Source organism: Octopus bimaculoides, chromosome 11, assembly GCF_046866305.1.
Source record: "Octopus bimaculoides isolate indiv1 chromosome 11, ASM4686630v1, whole genome shotgun sequence".
Classification (NCBI taxonomy): domain Eukaryota; kingdom Metazoa; phylum Mollusca; class Cephalopoda; order Octopoda; family Octopodidae; genus Octopus; species Octopus bimaculoides.
The window spans coordinates 56,281,001-56,300,823 of NC_142938.1; the positions used below are offsets into that span (position 1 = coordinate 56,281,001).

At 37.1% G+C, this 19,823-nt stretch overlaps 1 protein-coding gene across 2 annotated transcripts in view; it reads left to right on the top strand.

Annotated features, from left to right (window-relative positions):
- LOC106868415 (bifunctional glutamate/proline--tRNA ligase) overlaps positions 1–19,823 on the top strand; it is a 63,539-nt gene that overhangs the window by 7,189 nt on the left and 36,527 nt on the right. For both annotated transcript variants that reach the window (XM_089360130.1, XM_052971851.2), the window contains 10 exons: positions 1,447–1,543; positions 4,435–4,588; positions 6,703–6,842; positions 8,415–8,500; positions 9,944–10,070; positions 12,514–12,706; positions 13,702–13,873; positions 16,502–16,626; positions 18,553–18,661; positions 19,402–19,486. In XM_089360130.1, coding sequence (XP_089216256.1) covers positions 1,447–1,543; positions 4,435–4,588; positions 6,703–6,842; positions 8,415–8,500; positions 9,944–10,070; positions 12,514–12,706; positions 13,702–13,873; positions 16,502–16,626; positions 18,553–18,661; positions 19,402–19,486 — 1,288 coding nt within the window. The remainder of the gene's footprint in view (positions 1–1,446; positions 1,544–4,434; positions 4,589–6,702; positions 6,843–8,414; positions 8,501–9,943; positions 10,071–12,513; positions 12,707–13,701; positions 13,874–16,501; positions 16,627–18,552; positions 18,662–19,401; positions 19,487–19,823) is intronic.

Here is a 19,823-nt window from a genome sequence, read left to right on the forward strand (position 1 = left end):
ATATATATATATATATATATATAGTATACTATATATATATATATATATATATATCTATATATATATATATATATATATCTATCTATATATATATATATATATATATGTATACATATATATATATATATATATAGATAGATATATATATATATATATATATATATATATATATATATATATATATATATATATATATATATATATATATATATATATATATATATATATATATATATATATACATATATATATATACATATATATATAGATAGATATATATATATGTATACATATATATATATATATATATATATATATATAGATATATATATATATATATATGTATACATATATATATATAGATATATATAGATATATATAGATATATAGATATATATATAGATATATATATATAGATATATATAGATATATAGATATATATATAGATATATATATATATTTATATATATATAGATATATATATATATATATATATATATATATATATATATATACATGTGTGTGTGTCCCCCTTGTTTTGACATTATAGGATAGTTGAAAACGGCTTTCACTGTCACATAAGCAGTATCATTCCTTTCCAATATTTTGTAAAATCATATCTGGCTGTGGGGAAATATTACCTTGCTTGGAAACAGGTGAGAGTTGGTGGTACACACTACTTTGGCATGGTTTCTATGTCTGGACACCCTTCCTAATGCCAATCATTTTGTAAAGTATAATGGGTACTTTTTACATGGCACTGGTACTAGTGAGGTCATGAAGCAACTCACAAGACAAGACCACCTCAACTTAGGTACAGTTATTTCCAAGCCACTGTTAGGTACAATTAACTTTGATGAGGAATCTGAAACATGTGCTCTTACTTTTGAGCTTAGTTCTGGTGCTATGTATGTTACTGGTTCTCTGAATTTCCCCAGGCAGACACTTGCAGCAATGTAGAGACCCAGTAGACTTTGTTTTAACCTTGTACACTCAACAATTTTAAAGTTTTTCTCTAAATTACTGGCCCTTTAAGCAAGAGTTTATTTTGGTTTCAGTAGCATTTAAGCAATTAAGAGTATTAAACTTGCCCCTCCTGAATGGAACACCAGCTTGACAATGCAAGGTTAAATTCCCCCAGGTATTACTGGTACACATTTTCAGTTGAGCAAACTGAAACCACATGAATGAAATGCCTTATGTAACAATCATGAACTCAGTAACCAAAGCACTATGCACCCGAAGCCTTCATAGGAATTTCTTTGAGCCTTATGCCTCAGTCTTTAGTAGATGTTGACTTTGAAGTTAAGACTTGATTTACATCAGTTAGTTGACTGGAAGCCTTTTCATGAATTATTCCTTTTTACTTATTTACAGCTTCATTAAAAGAAAAGACTAATCATGTTGTAATTTTATTCCAAGACCAGTTATAATTTATTTTCACAGTAAAACAACTCTTGAAGGAGATGCATCAATGTGTCGGTATTTGGTTCGTTCAAATTCAAGTCCTTTATATGGCTCTTCTTTGCTTGAAGCAACTGAGGTAAAATTTGTACTTAATATTAATTTTAAACTTTGGCACAAGGCCAACAATTTCAGGGGTAGGGGGTAAGTCACATACATTAACCCCAGTATTCAACTGGTACTTATTTATCAATCCTGAAAGGGATGAAAGGTAAAGTCGTCCTTGGTGGAATTTGAACTCTGAACATAAAGACAGATGAACTGTCACTAAACATATTGCCCTGTGTGCTAACAATTCTACCAGTTTGCCACCTTCTACTTAATATTGAGATGAATATTAACAATAATAAGTTACAACCAATTCTTTGTTTCTAGGCTTGGCTCTGTGGTAAGAAGTGTGCTTCCCAACCACATGGTTCCAGGTTCAGTTCCACAGTGTGGCACCTTGGGCAATTGTTTTCTATAGACTCAGACCAACCAAAACCTTGTGAGTGGATTTGATAGACAGGAACTGGAAGAAGCCTATCACGTGTGTGTGTGTATGTATATATATATATATATATATATATATATACATGTGTGTGTGTCTCCCCCCCCCCCGCCATCGCTTGGTGGTGTATTTATGTCCCTGTAACTTAGCAGTTCGGCAAAAGAGACTGATAGAATAAGTACTGGGCTTACAAAGAATAAGCCCCGGGATTGATTTCTTCAACTAAAACCCATAAAGGTGCTGTTTCTACATGGCCACAGTCATACGACCAAAACAAGTTAAAGAATATATATATATATATATATATATATATATATATATATATAAGAAATTACAATAAACACAAGTTCAAAAAATCATTAGTTCCCTGTGTATGTTTCACCATTTGTGGTTGCTTGGAATGTCAGCATTGGATGTTCCAAGTGCAACTGGATGCATAACCACAAGTCATCAGGGGAACATTTTATTGCATTATGTTACAGAGATGATGATAATCTGTGACATACATTCTACATGGGGCTTTAAACTCAACAATAGCAATTGTACATCTAACTGTACCACAACTTTATATCCTCAATCAGGAGATACGAAAGGTGAATACTGATTCATGCTTTTCATATGATTGCAGCTATTTCATAATCCTCTCCATATTGTATTATAAATTTCAACTCTTAAAATTATATATGTACATATTTACACCAATATGCATATTTGTCATTAAATTACACAATTGCATATACACATATTGATATATAATAAGGAAAGCTAACTCGTCTACTCATATACCAAAACATCTTAGATAAATCCAGGATTCCACTCTTAATATACATACTAGCAGGACCTGTGAATATTTCATGGAATCAATGGTAAACCTATTGGTTTATTTTTGAAAACTTTATCCCAAAAGCCTGAAACCATAGGCTGCATTGTGTCTGTATGGAATGATAGTCGCTCGCCTGGTACTCACTGAAAAGTGCAAGAAATTGGAATATGATGATTACTTAATGCATTTTATATATACATATGCTTTATGCACAATTTTATGCATTTAATACACAGCACTCATAAAATTAATATTCACTCTTATTTTCCATTTTTCTCATTAACAAAAACAAATTGCCATACATATGATGCAATGAAAAATTTTAATAAAAAAAAACGATGGTAACTTCGTTGCCAACCCAATATATATATAAGGTGCAGGCATGACTGTGATAAGAAGTTGCTTCCCAACCTCATGCCACCTTGGGCAAGCATGTACTATAGCTCCACGCTGACCAAAGCCTAGTGAGTGAATTTGGTAGACAGAAACTGAAATAAGCCGGTTGTGTGTGTGTGTGTGTGTGTATCACCCATACTAGCATGGAAGGCAGACGTTAAACCATGATGTTGCTGATATATGTAATGTGAGTGTGTTCTTTTTTCCACCATCACCACCACCACTTGACAACTAGTGTTGGTATGTTTACATGCCTGTATCTTAATGGTTCAGCAAATGCAATCAATAGAATAAGTACTAGGGTTCATTTGTTTGGCAATACCTTTCTGGGCAGTGCCCAAACTTGGCCACAGTTCAATGACTGCAGCAAGTAAAACATAATATACATTTTCTGCAAAATCTGCTAATCCTGCTCAATAAAAGCAGTAAAACAATACTTCAAATTTAACACACACTTACTGCTACCATCATCTCTATAAAAAATTTCAACTCAAAATATTTTCTGAGCATCAGTTATTCAAGATGTGTCTGCTATTCTCTATGTATGAGTAGTCCACTTTTCTCTGCCATCTATAAGCATACATTTAGTACTATTTTGAGTCCTAGAACTCGTAGGGCTGGTTACTCAGTTTCCATGGTGTATAGTGACCAATTCCTAGAACTCATTAGGCTGGTTACTCAAAGTATGGTGTATATGTGACTTAGGTCACAACTTTTCCCTTGATCAGGTTGTCAGTCTGTTGTAGAGTTAACTTTCTATGGTTGAGTAAACATGAAATAAAGTGTTTTGCTCAAGAACACGTCACTCCACCTGGTTCAGGAATTGAAACCACAATCTTGTAATTGTGAGTGCAATGCCTTAACCACGAGGCCGTACGCCATCACATATAAACACAACTTACTGTCATTTTAAAGATATAGTTTATTTTTTAAGATGTTGTTCAACCCTTTAGCATTTAAACTGGCCATATCCAGCCAAAATATTCTACCTGCTTTATGTTCAACCTGACTAGATCCAGCCTCTCACATCTACCCTAAAATGTAATTCTAAAAATGCACAGTCACATCATTGAAATCTCAAAGCTATGAGATAATGCATGCATGATTAATTAAAAGCAACATGAATAAATAAGCATTGCATTTGACAGAGTAATCTGAATGCTAATGGGTTAAGCTTACCTTATTAGCACAATTGTTTCCATATATCTATAGTATTGATATATATTGGCTTTTTTTTTTCTTTTTCTTTTTATCCAAATAGATTGATTTTTGGATTGATTTTGCTCAGACCCAGTTCTCTGATGCTTCCTTTGATAAAGATGTTTATCACCTAGATAAAGTTCTGGGACCAATTACATATTTAGTTGGACACCAGCTGACTTTGGCAGATATTTTTATATGGAAACAACTCCACTGTAAGTATTGTCTATTTCTAATTTCTTGAAAGATCATCATCATCATCATCATCATCGTTTAACGTCCGCTTTCCATGCTAGCATGGGTTGGACGATTTGACTGAGGACTGGTGAAACCGGATGGCAACACCAGGCTCCAGTCTGATTTGGCAGAGTTTCTACAGCTGGATGCCCTTCCTAACGCCAACCACTCAGAGAGTGTAGTGGGTGCTTTTACGTGTCACCCGCACGAAAACGGCCACGCTCGAAATGGTGTCTTTTATGTGCCACCCGCACAAGCCAGTCCAGGGGCACTGGCAACGATCTCGCTCGAAAATCCTACAGGAGCCAGTCAGGCGGTACTGGCAACGGCCACGCTCAAAATGGTGCATCTCATGTGCCACCTGCACAAGAACCAGTCCAGGGGCACTGGCAACGATCTTACTTGGCTTGCCGGGTCTTCTCACGCACAGCCCATTTCCAAAGGTCTCGGTCCGTAGTCATCGCCTCGGTGAGGCCCAATGTACGAAGGTCTTGCCTCACCACCTCAGCCCAGGTCTTCCTGGGCCTACCTCTTCCACGGGTTCCCTCAACTGTTAGGGTGTGGCACTTTTTCACGCAGCTATCCTCCTCCATTCTCACCACATGTCCATACCAGCGCAATCGTCTCTCTTGCACGCCACAACTGATGCTTCTAATGTTCAGCTTTTCTCTCAAGATACTTACACTCTGACGGGTATTCACATTGACATTACACATCCAACGGAGCATACTGGCTTCATTCCTTGCGAGCTTACGTATGTCCTCAGCAGTTACAGCCCATGTTTCACTGCCATGTAGCATGGTTGTTCGTACGCATGCGTCATACAGTCTGCCTTTTACTCTGAGTGAGAGTCCCTTTGTCGCCAGCAGGGGTAAGAGCTCTCTAAACTTTGCCCAGGCTATTCTTATTCTAGCAGCTACACTTTCAGCGCACCCACCCCCACTACTAACTTGGTCGCCCAGATAGCGGAAGCTATCGACTACCTCTAGTTTTTCACCCTGGAATGAGATAGAAGTTGTTTCCTGTTTGTTTGCAGTCTTTATTGCACCTGAACATCTGCCACAAACAAAAACTAACTTGCTAGTTAACCTGCCTTTGATGTTGCTGCACCTCTTATGTGTCCATAGCTTGCACCGGGTACATCTTATAGAGTTACTACCTACTCCTTTTCTACATACTGAGCAGGGCCATCTACCTGAAGGGGTTTGTGTTTTATCTACCTTCCTACTTATTAGGATTTTGGTTTTAGCTAGGTTGACTCTAAGGCCCTTCAATTCTAGACCTTGCTTCCACACCTGAAACTTCTCCTCTAGTTCTGATAGTGACTCCGCAATTAGGGCAAGGTCATCAGCATAGAGGAGCTCCCAGGGGCAACCTGTCTTGAACTCCTCTGTGATTGCCTGGAGGACTATGGTAAATAATAGGGGGCTGAGGACGGAACCTTGGTGGACCCCTACCTCAAAAGGCAGCAATTAACCATACCATTATTGAGTTACAGAAATGGAAGGCATTATAGAGGATGCATGCCTATGCTAGTTGTACACTATTTACAGCAGGTTATTGACATTTCTCTAATATTTTAATGTTTAACCCTGTAACACTAAACTTTCAGCACTATGTCAGTGTACTTTTTATCAATGTTGTTTGTTCCTAATCCAGTTCTGTGCCTGGATTGTCGTAACTGAAAGTTTTACTTTACTTTAAACACGCTGGAGTAAAAATAAGCCTCTGAAGCAATTAGACACAATACTAGCCAAGCCAATGAGAGAGCTGCTATTTGATCATTCAAATGGCTGGAAATAGCAGCCAAATCTTCCTAAAATCTCTTATAAAATGGATGTGCACTTTGGATTATGTAGTCCTAGAGATGCTGTTTCTGAAAATAAGTTAGGATAATCACACTGAAATGCCTTGACTAGAAGTCTGCTTGCTCTGGGTCCATCAGGGATTAAATATGACAATACAAAGCTACCAGGATTTGAAATTGCAATTCTTTGTATTTGTTGTCTGGCATCTTAACCAAACTTAGTTTTTACTCTCGTGGAAATTAAATAATATCCTAATTGTTTTTCATTGTTTGTTTGTTTTCCAGTCAGTAAAAGATGGCAGCAAATGACCCAGAAAGCAAATGTACCCCAAAATACTCTGCGTTTCTATAACTTCTTAACGTCACAACAAATTTTCCAATCAGTTCTCAGTAATCCTTCTCTTAAACTCGACACTCTGAAAGAAGTAAGTTTTGCTCAATTCACACTTCCATTAATTTATTATTTATCCTCATCATTATCATTTAATATCCATGTTCCATGCAGGCATAGGTTGATCGGCTTCACAGAATCTGTTGGGTCCAAGGACTGCATTATGTCTGCTTTGACACAGTTTCTGCAGCTGGATGCTTTTCCTAATACCAGCCACTTTACAGCCTGTACTTGGCACTTTTTACATGGCACCAGCACTAGTGAGGTCGCTGTGCTGCTTGCGGGGCTGTGATACTCAAGGCAAGGTGAGGGTTGACTTTATGCTAGAAGATGAGGGATTAGAGAATGTGAGCAGGGAACAGGGGACAGGTTTTTACCAAATAATAAACCAACAAAAGGCAGTGTTTTATGTTCTATGATGGGATTGAAAAAGCTCAGAATTAAGAAATTTTAGGCCTTGTAGGTACCATATTTGATGGCTTTTATGACACACATTTGTTTTCTAAAAAAAAAAGGTCTCAAAAATCAACCCAAGCTCTATATGTGAAGTTGGGCCTATATTACATGCTTTAATACACATCATCATCATCATTTAACATCCATCTTCCATGTTGGATGGTTTGACAGGAGCTTGTAAGCTGGAAAACTGTATCGCTACATGATTAGAAGTTTGCTTTCCAACCATATGGTTTTGGGTTCAGTCTCCCTGTGTTGCACATTGGGCAAATGTCTTATACTATAGCCCTTCACCAATGAAAGCCTCGTAAATGGATTCGGTAGTTAGAAACAGTGTGGAAGCCTGTTGTGTTCATGTGTCTTTGTTACTGCCCCCTTGCCTGGGGTAGGCAACAGGAAGGGCATCCAGACATAGAAAATCTGCCTCAACAAATTCCATCCGAACCATGCAAGCATGGAAAAATGAACATTAAAACAATAATGTTAATGATGACAATGTGTGATAGAGACGCATTGTTTAAATGTTGGCATAAAAATGAACTGAGCTGTGAGGTTCTGGTGTTGGAATAATTGACCATGTGGTCATATGTTCAAATGTTGCTACTACTACTAACTACTGAAAAACTACCAAACTTGTTCCATTTTAGCTGACCTCCATTACAATTTATTTGGTTAGCTGTAGAAAGAATATCCAGCCAAAAAATTCAAATGATTCTACAAAAGCCATCCTTCACATGCTAGTTTGGGAAAATAGATATAAAATAGGGTAGGAATAATAAAGTGAAGTCAGGTCCTGGAGAGTATAATGCTAATATCATGATATACTTTACAGTAGCAAACTGTATCATATTTAATGCAAATACATGTTGGAAAACCTAATTAACTGTGGTATTTGTCCTAAGATAGTATATCAGGAGAAATATTGCAGTTAATTAAGCTTTCCATGATGTGTTTGCATTAAATATGACATACAGCTTACTGTTCTAAAGTAATACTGCTTCTGTTGCACATAGTGAATACTTTGTAATATTTCTGTTCTTATATGTTCTATATGTAATGGTTTATCATAACAACACTTCTCACATATGATCTCTATTTAATTTTCTAAGTTTCATTCTTGTACATTTTTTGTTTGTGTTCTTTGTTTCAGGGCCGAAAAGAAGAAGGCAAATTTGTTGAATTGCCAAATGCTAAAAAAGGAGAAGTAGTAGTAAGATTCCCTCCAGAAGCAAGTGGGTAAGGCATCATATGTTAGTCTTCCATAGATGTTATTTTAGTCAGAAATCAGTTGGTATCAAATTGGAGATTTTCTGGGAGAGGATGGGTTGGAACAAACATCTTTTGACCTTTGGGTTTTAGCCTTGAATATTTTTTTGCTACATATTGTTTTTCATTGACAAAAAAAAATATATATGATTATAAATCTGGTGTATACAACTGAGTCAGTGTTGGATTAAAATAGCCATCTGTGTATCATACTTAATGTATACACAGTTTGATAAGCCAGTTACTCCAGCATTTGTCCTGAAATAACATTGCTTATGAACTTGCTATGTTAAAATCACAATATCAGAGGAGCAAGACAAAAATTTGTCCCAGCAATGGCAATCAAGAGCGTCAGATGCATTTTAGCATTTTGGGGCCTTTTTCTGTATCTTTAATCTTTAACTTGTTTCAGGCATTAGACTGTGGCACCACCTTGAAGCATTTTTAGTCAAATGCATCAACCCCTGTACTTATTTGCTTTTAAGCCTTGTGTTTATTCTATCTTTTTGCTGAACTGCTAAGCTACAGTGACATAAACACACCAACACCAGTTGTCAGGCAGTGGTGGGTGACAAATACACACACATAGATATAAGTATGTATGTATGTGTGTGTATATATATATATATATATATAATACAAAGAATATATATACATGTATACACACATATATGTACATACTTACATCTACATGTGTATATACATGCATATCAGGGTACAGGACGTTAGAACAATAAACCACAGACAACGGAACGAACACATAGGAAAACGGGAAGCCCCTTATATATGTATGTATGTATATACGTTTTGCAAGATTCTTGATGTGAATTCATGTGTTGAAACAGAAATTGTTGTATTTGGGGATGGTTATGTTGCCAGTTTAGCCAATAAAAACACACGCACTATATATTTGGTGTTCACTTACTTCAGCTTTATTTTATAGTAATCATATTTCAGAAGGAAAGACACACAAAGAAGAAAGCAAAGGACCACTGATGAGGTCACAGAAGTGTGATGAAAGAACTCTGGCTGAAATACGATTAATATAAAATAAACTGAAGCAAGTGAACACCAAATATATAGTGCTTGTGCTTTTATTGGCTAAACTGACAATATGACCATCCCCAAATACAACAATATATATATATATATATACACACACATATACAGTGGACTTCCTTCAGTTTCCATCTACCAAATCCACTCACAAGGCTTTGGTCAGCCCAAGGCTATAGTTGAAGACTCTTGCCCAAAGTTTCACAGAGTGGGACTGGACCGAGAAATGTGTTGGGAAGTAAGCGTCTTCCTACACAACCACACCTTTACCTAAGAGTTTTTCTCTTAGGTAAAGGTGTGGTTGTGTATTTTTTGTATATAATATTTTCTTTATTATTATTTTTAATATATTTTCAGTTATCTTCACGTTGGCCATGCAAAAGCTGCTTTGTTAAATCAATATTATCAAAAATTGTTTGAAGGACGTTTGATTTTGAGATTTGATGACACGAACCCTGCCAAGGAAAGTGATGTATTTGAGCAGGTAACAAAATTTATTACCCTTTTCTATAGTCATTATTGTAATTTCCCATGTAACTGCATTCTGCTGATTTTAGATTTCAGAATGAAATTATCATATTTGCCATTTCAGCCTTGAAGAACTTTTAGTTCAATGAATCGACCTCAGTCCTTATTTGCTTTTTTTGTTTTTTTTTTTCTTTAAACCTGGTACTTGTTTTATTAGTCTCTTAACTGCTAAGTTACAGGGATGTAAATACACCAACACCGGTTGTCCAGTAGTTGAAAAGGACAAACACAGACACAATGACGCACTCATAGATATGTATGTGTGCATATGTATATATATCATCGAAATCGAACTAAATTCAACGACTCGCACCCATGCCAATGTCGTCTCCTTCATTGGACACATAACTCGGCTTGCGAAGACCTGTTGGGGCAAGCGAAAGCGAAATCGTGATGGCACCTGTGCCTAGTGTTGCCTTCCTGGCACATGTAAAGACATTCAAGCGAAATCGTTGCCAGTGCCGCTGGACTGGCTCCTGTGCGGGTGGCACGTAAAATACGCCATTTTGAACATGGCCATTGCCAGTACTGCCTGACTGGCCGTCGTGCCGGTGGCATGTAAAAGCACCCACTACACTCTCAGAGTGGTTGGTATTAGGAAGGGCATCCAGCTGTAGAAACTCTGCCAGATCAGATTGGAGCCTGGTGTAGCCATCTGGTTCACCAGTCCTCAGTTAAATCGTCCAACCCATGCTAGCATGGAAAGTGGACGTTAAACGATGATGATGATGATATATGTGCGTGTATATATGTATGTATATATATATATATATATATATCAAACGATGATGATGATATATATATATATATGTATGTATGTAAAGACGATGGGCTTTTTCAGTTTCCATCTACCAAATCTCTTCACAAGGCTTTGTGTATCTGAAGCTATAGTGGAAGACACTTGCCCAAGATGCCACATAGTGGAGCTGAGCCCAGAACCATGTGATTGGAAAGTAAGCTCCTTATCACAGAGCCATGCCTGCACTTGTTGATTTGTTTGAATTTTTTTTTTTTTTTTTTTTTTTAATAATTTTTCCAGTTTTGTGAATACTTAAATATCAACATTTAAGTATTTCTTCTTGTGCAATATTCATAGACTGAATAAATTGTATGGTTAAGCTCACTCTGCAACCATATGGTTTTGGGTTCAGTCCCATTTTGTGGTACTTTGGGCAAGTGTCTTCTACTATATCCCTCATGTTGGCCAATACCTTGTGAGTGAATTTGATAGACAGAAACCATGTGGAAGCCCATCACATATGTATATATACATGTGTGTATGTGTGTGTGTGTCTGTATTTACCCCACCTCCACCATTGTTTCATAACCGGTATCATCGTTTAATGTCCGCTTTCCATGGACAATTTGACTGAGGACTGGTGAAACCAGATGGCTACACCAGGCTCCAATCTGATTTGGCAGTTTCTACAGCTGGATGCCCTTCCTAACGCCAACCACTCAGAGAGTGTAGTGGGTGCTTTTACGTGTCACCCGCACGAAGGCCAGTCAAGTGGTACTGGCAACGGCCTCGCTCAAAATGGTGTATTTTATGTTCCACCCGCACAAGAGCCAGTCCAGAGGCACTGGCAACGATCTCGCTCGAAAATCCTTCAGTTTACATTTCCATAAATTAGCAGTTTGACAAAAGAGACTGATAATATAAGTACCAAACTTTGAAAAGTAGATATAAGAATCAATTTGTTCAGCTAAACCCATCATGGTGGTACCCCAGCATGGTCACAGTCCAATGACTGAAACAAGTAAAGGATAAAAGATTAAAGATATTCAGATGTTTATGTAATAAACTTAGTGAATGGTAAAATACAATGTCTTTGTGCTTGGAACTGGTTGGTTGATTCTTCAGCATTTAGTGGGGTCAGCATTGAATTGTTGGAACAAGAGTTTTATGATCAAGGGCCACTTGGTTAAATGGGTGTGGTACATAAGTTCCATCTATGATGAATGAATTTCAAGTGTTTTTAAAACAGAGCTTGAAACCCCTTATATGTGCTTACTTGTACTTGCAGTGGCATTCCCCTGTGGTGAGTTGAGCCAGCTCTGACCAAGTGTTTAGAGTTTCAGTGGGGATACAAGTTCATGTGGTCCCTAGTCACATGCATACACACTTTGGGATAGTGTGATCTGTAGCAGCTCATCTTGCTGTTGATTGTCAAGCATCGCAGAGGATTCGCCAACCAAGTCACTTCCAATTATCAGATGTAGCCTGGGTTTGAAGTGGGTTCTAGAAACATACTTTAACAAAAGCTAAGGGGTGTCTTACTGGACAACAAGCCAGACTTTTTGAGGTCCCATGCAAAAAAAAAAGCCTTTACATATAATTTGTTAAATATTGAAAACAAGATCTTCTTACATGTTTATTGATACAATATTTTAAACAGGTAATTCTCAAAGATGTCGAACTACTTGGCATTAAGTATGATGTTCTAAGCTATACATCAGACCATTTTGATACCCTGCTTGATCTTTGTTTGAAACTAATCAAAGAAGGTCATGCTTATGTTGATGATACCAATCCTGACATTATGAAACAAGAAAGAGAAGAAAAGAAAGAATCAGCACGAAGAAACCAAAGTAAGTTCTTGAAAGAGTTTGCATGTTGTGTGTAATGCCAAGTATATCTAGTTCTCTGTAGTGTGTTGACTGACCTTCTATAGTTTGTGTTAGTAAATTCACTTGCTTTACGACTTCTGTCCTTTTCATGCCTTAATCCATGGTACTGCTATGCTGTTTGTTCTGATGCTTTGCAACATAGCAATTAAAATACTATTGTTGCTTAGTCCTAAACCGGCACATTAACTAATGTGGTCAGGAAATTTTAACTGGCCATATCCAACAAAAATATTCTACCTGTTTTATGTTCAAACTGGCCAGATTTGGCCTCTCACACCAACCCTACAATTTCATTCTAGAAATTAAGAATTACCTCATCAAAATCTCAAAGCTACAAAATAATTCCTGATTAATTCAAAACAATGTGAATAAATAAGTATTACATTTGACTGAGAAACCTGAATGCTAAAGGGTTAAGATGGTTGGTTATAGTTTGAAAGAGATTTGGTTGTTGTTTCTGGCAGGTCAAGCAACCATGTACGATGTCTGTTGTAAGAAGTGGAGATCAAATTTCAAAATATTAGACTTTAATAGATGAGATAAACACTAAATTGGGCTTTCATTGTGCAATGCTCTGACTGTGCTTGGATTTATTGGCGCAGCAATACTGAAGCTGTAGAAAAGCTCACATGGAGACAGACCAGTGGTTTATTACTACTGGAATGCAAGCTGGGCTTTGATTGATCATAGTCAACTGAACAAATATATTTTATCAACACAAAAATTTATTGTTTAGTTTTGTATGAAACCTGATTGAACAGCTCTATATTGAAGGTATTCCAGCCATAACTATCCTTTTTGTTTATTTTTCTTCTAAACAGTGGTCTACATTATTCAATGTGTCTGTCTTTTGTAAAATGCTAGAGTGTAATTTGAAGGGCTTTGGCTTCTATTTCTAGCAGGTCAGGAGATTATACTGAGAATCCTTAATTTTCTGTTTTTTATATATTATCCAGGCATGGCTGAAAACTTGAAAATGTGGGAAGAAATGAAATCAGGTACAGAATTTGGAACAAAATGTTGTGTTCGTGCTAAGATTGACATGAATTCTGCTAATGGTTGTATGCGTGATCCAACACTTTACCGTTGTAAACCAGAGATTCACATCAGAACAGGTGACAAATACAAGTAAGACAATTATTAAAAGTATATTTTTCTTTATAGTCTACATCATACATTACTTCTAGTGTTTATTGTTTAACTCCAAGATAGTCCTGACAGGGCAGAACTATGATCAGAGTATAATCATTTAGTTTTTCTGGCATAGTGTATCAAGAAATACACTTTCCAATAGTCTAATTTCTTGCTCAGTTTACAAACTCACTAGTGAAATGTCTGCCAATACTTATTTGGAGCTCTCCTTCATCAACCATTTCCCCTCACCTTTCATCCCCTAACACCCATCACTTCTCTATCACTTGAGAACAGAATAGGTGCATATTACATCCCCCTGCTTTCTCAGTTATCTCTTTCACCACCCTAAACCACTTCCCATTTCCTCTTCCATGTTCCCACCAATCACCCCCTTTCTATGTCATCTCTCCTCTATATTGTCCTCTATCATTAACACCTTGCTTATCGACTGTTACCCTTAATAGCCACATACCTAATCTACTGTATAGTAAGATGCTTACCCTTGTCCCTCTATATCTCTAATTTCTCATCAGCTGGTACAAAGCCACCACCACCCTCACTACTACTCCCTCCTACTAGCTGAGGGTGTTTTTGTCTTGCAAGTTACTTGGTGACCCTGTTGGTGCTGGTGCCATATAAAAAGCACCAGTGCTGGTCCCATGTAAAAAGGACTGGTGCTGGTGTCACGTAAAAAGCACCAGTGCTGGTGCCATATAGGAAGCATTGGAGCTGGTGCCACATAAAAAGCATAGGTGCTGGTGTCACATAAAAAGCACTGGTGTTGATGCCACATAAAAAGCACCATGTGTAAACACCCAGTCCACTCTAAAGTGGTTGGCATTTGGAAGGACACCTAACTGTAGAAACCATGCCAAAGTAGACAGTGGAGCCTGAGGCAGCTTCTGGCCTTATCAGCTTCTGTCAAACCACACAACCCATACCAGATGGAAATGGACATTAAATGATGATGATTATTATTTCACCATAAAGCAGCAAGCTGGCAGAATTGTTACCACACCAGGCAAAATGCTTAGCAGCTTTTCATCCATCTTCACATTCTGAGTTCAAATTTCACCTAGGTCGTCTTTGCTTTTCATCTTTTTGGGATCGGTAAATTAAGTGCCAGTGAAACACTGGGGTTGATGAAATCTGCGTACCCCTCCTCAAAATTTCAGGCCTTTATGCCTTTAGTAGAAATGATTATTATTTTATCATTGTTCTAATGTCCACTTTTCCATGCTTACCTGGGGCAGACAGAATTTGTTGAGGTAGATTTTTCTATGGTCAGATGCCCTTCCTGTCATCAACTTTCACTCTTTTTTTCAAACATAATGATATTTCCCTATGGCCAGATTTTTTTTTTTTTTTTTTTTTTTTACAAAAGACTGGAATCAAACAACCTCACTTGTATGACAGTGATGCTCATTTACAACTATCATGTAATGTTTAGACAGTTGTACACGCACAGGTGCATTCATGCACACTTAAGCACATACACACAACAATCTCCTTTCAGTTCTTGTCTACTAAATCCACTTGCCCAAGAAGTCATACAGTGAGACTGAACCTGAAATCACATGGTTGGGAAGCAAACTTTTTTCAGCCAATACCTGCACTTAGCTGTGTGGAAATTCTGTTATTTCCTCTTAAACTCAATTGTTATACATGTTTCTCCCCATTCCCTCTCATCTCTTTCATTGTGTCACAACTCAAAGGCTTCCATACCAACCAGTTAATGTTTTCGTGCTCATAACTGAATTTCTCTGCAACTTCCTTTCTCTTCATATCTTCTGTCCTACTGCAAACCTGTAAGAATTTCACATTAATCTCCCTAAAAGACCTTCTTCAGTCATAAATGACCATGGGATTGCACCTAGAAAGATACCTTCTGAGGCACAAGTCTGGACAAGGTTGTTTATGGAAGACCAGCAGTCACCCATGCACACTAGCCTCTCCTCTCCATGTCACCAATGTTATCCAAGGGAAAGGCAAAGGCCAATACTGCTTGGTAGCAGTGACCTCACAACTCATTTCTACAACTGAGTGAACTGGAATAATATGAAAAGTAAAGTGTCTTGCTCAAGAACACAACACATAGCTTGGTCCAGGAATCGAACTCATAACTTTCTGATTATAAGCCTGATGCTCTAACCACTGAGCTATGTACCTTTATCTCCCTAACAGCAAAATATAAGCAGAGTCATTGGCCTTCCTACTTGGACTAATGTGCTCATTGAACATTACTGTTTGAAGCCCTAGGACTCGGAATCACTTACCTAGTTTTCATGGTGTATAAGTCGCTGAGATCACCACATTTCCCTTCAACAGGATGCCAGTCTGTTACAGGGTTACTCGTTCATAACTGAGTGAACTGCAGCAACATAAAAGTGAAGTGTTTTACTCAAGACCCACAACACACTGCCTGGTCAAGTAATTGAAACCGTGATCATGAGTGCCACTGTTTAACTTACAGGTCATGTACCTCACCTTGTGCTTATTAAGTATATTTCTTTCAGTATTTTTATTTGATGTACTTCTTCTTTATTCATTGCATTGCTGATTCTGTTTAGTATATCTAAAGATAAATTTCTTGTTTCAATCATTTATCCATTATATTTTCAGAGTGTACCCAACTTATGACTTTGCTTGTCCTATTGTGGACAGTATAGAGGGTGTGACCCATGCTCTTCGTACAACTGAATATCACGACAGAGATGAGCAGTATTTCTGGATTCTGAAAAAGCTTGGTAAGATACAACTAACTAATCAATCAATTGTTTAATTTGGTGTTAAACAGTCAGTTGTTTATTTGTTTTTATTTTTCATTAAAGTCCTTTCATTGCCATTGACAACCTTTTCAGTAACATCTTTCGTAGTTTGCTACATCTTTAATGAAGTGGGGCTGTCACGTGGTTATCTTGATTTTTATACACCTGAAAAACAAAACAAAAGACTGACTGTTTAACCAATAAGTTAAATAAACTTGGTAAGATTTCCCATTAATTGAGTGTACATCAGGGTTAATGTATTCTTAGGATGATCTCTGAATGCTGAACCTTTTGGATGAGATGACAAATGACTGATATACCTGATGCCTTGCTGTACTCAAGAAGATCCGTCCTCCTCAGCAGAAGTGTTAAGGCCTCATCCCCTAATGAACAGGATTGGCCTGCAAGAGTCCTGTGCTGGTGCCACGTTAAAAGTATCCAGCACATACTGTAAAGTGTTTAAGCATTAGCAAGGGCACCCAGCCATATCAAACTGGTGCAGCTCTCTCACTTGCCAGCTCTGATCAAACCATCCAACCCATGCCAGCATTGAAAATGAACATTAAAGGATGATGATGATGATGATGATGATGATGATGATGATGATGATGATGATGATTAGGGGTTTGATGGCTTTAAATTTTCAGTTTTTTCTTTTTGTGTATTAGTTATTGGAGCCAATGTGTTAGTTACTTTTTCTAACATTAAGCATTGTAGAAATAATATTTTCTGAAAAAAAACAACACAATACTTTTCACAAAAGTTATAAATCTGTAGATTTACACTTCAAATGATATTATCTACCCTGTTCTTCTTTCTGATCCTATGTTTTGCAATTTTTTTCTTAATTTATTCATTAAGAACATGATTAACCATCATCATCATCATCATCATTTAATGTCCTTTTTTCCATGCTGGCATGGGTTGAACAGTTTAACAAGGGCCAGAAGACTGCATCAAGCTCCAGTGTCTGCCTTTGCATGGTTTCTATGGCTGGATACACTTCTTAACACCAGCCACATTAACAGAGTATACTGTGTGATGCTTTTTTATGTGGCATTGGCACAAATGATGTCACTAAGTACTTGCAAGACAAGACTCCTCAACTGAGTGGAGCATAACACTGGAGGAGGTGAAAGTGCGATAACTGGATAGGAACAAGTGTCTTGTTGAAGAGGTGAATGCATGGTTTCTGCATCTGGAAAAGAAAGAGAGTTGGTGAGGATGTATTTACAAGGTGCATATTAAAGAGAGAGAGAGAGCATTTTCCATATTTTCTCCAAAATATAGTTACATCAAAAGTGAAGAACTTAAAGTATTGAATCAGTCTCAAAATACGGAATTAATCAATCTATGATAAAGCATTTTTAGATGTTCCCTGTTGGAAAACTTCTTTTCATTCAGTTTAGTCCTGAGTCAGACCTTTGATTCTTTGATAAATTCAAAATGGAAAATCTTTGAAAGTTTTACTCAGGCATAGGCATGGCTCTGTGGTAAGAAGCCTACTTCCCAACTACATGATTCCAGGTTCAGTCCCACTGTATGGTACCTTGGGCAAGTATCTTTTACTGTAGCTTCAGGCAGACCAAAGCCTTGTGAGTGGATATGGGAGGCAGAAACTAAAAGAAACCTATCGTATATATCTTTGTGTCTGCTTGACAACCAGTGTTGGTGTGTTTACATCCCCATAACTTGGTAGTTCGGAGTTGATTTATTCAACTAAATATTCTTCAATGTAGTGCCTCAACATGGACACAGTCTAATAAAGTAAAAGATAAGTCCCATGGGCAGCCTTTGACTTTTTCCATTGAAGAGCTTTTTACCCCAAAATAACACACTATAATTATAAATGTTGCAAAAATTCTTTTTAGCTTGAGATAAAAAGTTGAAATGTTTTTCTTCTAGGTTTACGTGAACCTTATCTCTATGAGTACAGCCGATTGAATCTACAAAACACTGTTTTGTCCAAGCGAAAACTCACTTGGTTTGTGAACGAAAAACATGTTGACGGTTGGTAAGTATTGTTTGTTTCCCTGTCTTTGCCTCACCTTTATCATCAGTTTAGTATTTATATCTTGCCCTTCCTCATCCTGTTGTCAGGCTATAGTATCCAATATATTGTTCCTTTTTTTTTTCTTTTTTTAAATCAGTAGTCTGTGATTTGACTGCTGTTTCTTACAGATTGGCATAGGTGGGGCTGTGTAATTAAGAAGTTTGCTTCCCAACAATCTAGTTTCAGATTCAGTTTCACTGCAAGGCACCTTGGGCAAGTGTTTTCTACTGTTGCTTCATGCCAACCAAAGTTTTATGAGTGGATTTAATTGAGAGAAACTGAAAGAAGCTTGTATACTTACTCACCCACATCTCCACATATATGTGTGTGTTTTTGTCTCCTTGACTTAACATCATGCAATAGTTGTAAATGAATGTCTTTCATGTAAACAGTGTCATTTATTTCCAATACTCTACAAAAACATGTCTGACCATGGGGAAATATTGCCATGCTTGAAAATAGGTTAGGGTTGACAATAGGAAAGGCATTCGACCATATAAAATCTGCCTCAATAAACTCTGTCTGATCCATGCAAGCATCGAAAAGTAGATACTAAAATGATGATGAATCATTCACTTGTAATACTTTCATTCTACTTGACCTATTACTCTGACACAAACTACTTTAGTAAAAGTAATATCTTAAGTTTGATTCCTTATAAAGTCTGAGAAACTTCTACACTATAAATCTTTTTTTTCTAGGGATGATCCTCGTTTCCCTACTGTTCGTGGTATATTAAGAAGAGGAATGACTATTGAAGGCTTAAAACAGTTTATAATCGCTCAAGTAAGTTGTGCTTAGATTAAATAGAAATTGTAAAATTTTATTTGTAGTAAGTCTTGTATAAATAATGTCATGGTTGCTGTATTTATTTGTTAAACATTTTGTTGCAAAAAGTGGCTGAGTTCCTTTGAGTGCTTCAGGGAGGCAAAGTGGCTGAGTTCCTTTCAAGTGTTGGGCCTCATAGAGGCAATGACGGAGACCTTTGGCATTATGTTGTGGCAGATATTGGTGTCATGCAAATGGCACCCATTACACTCTCAGAGTGGTTGACATTAGGAAGGGCATTCAGCTGTAGAAAACCATACCGAATTAGACCAGAATCTTATGCAGCCTTCCAACT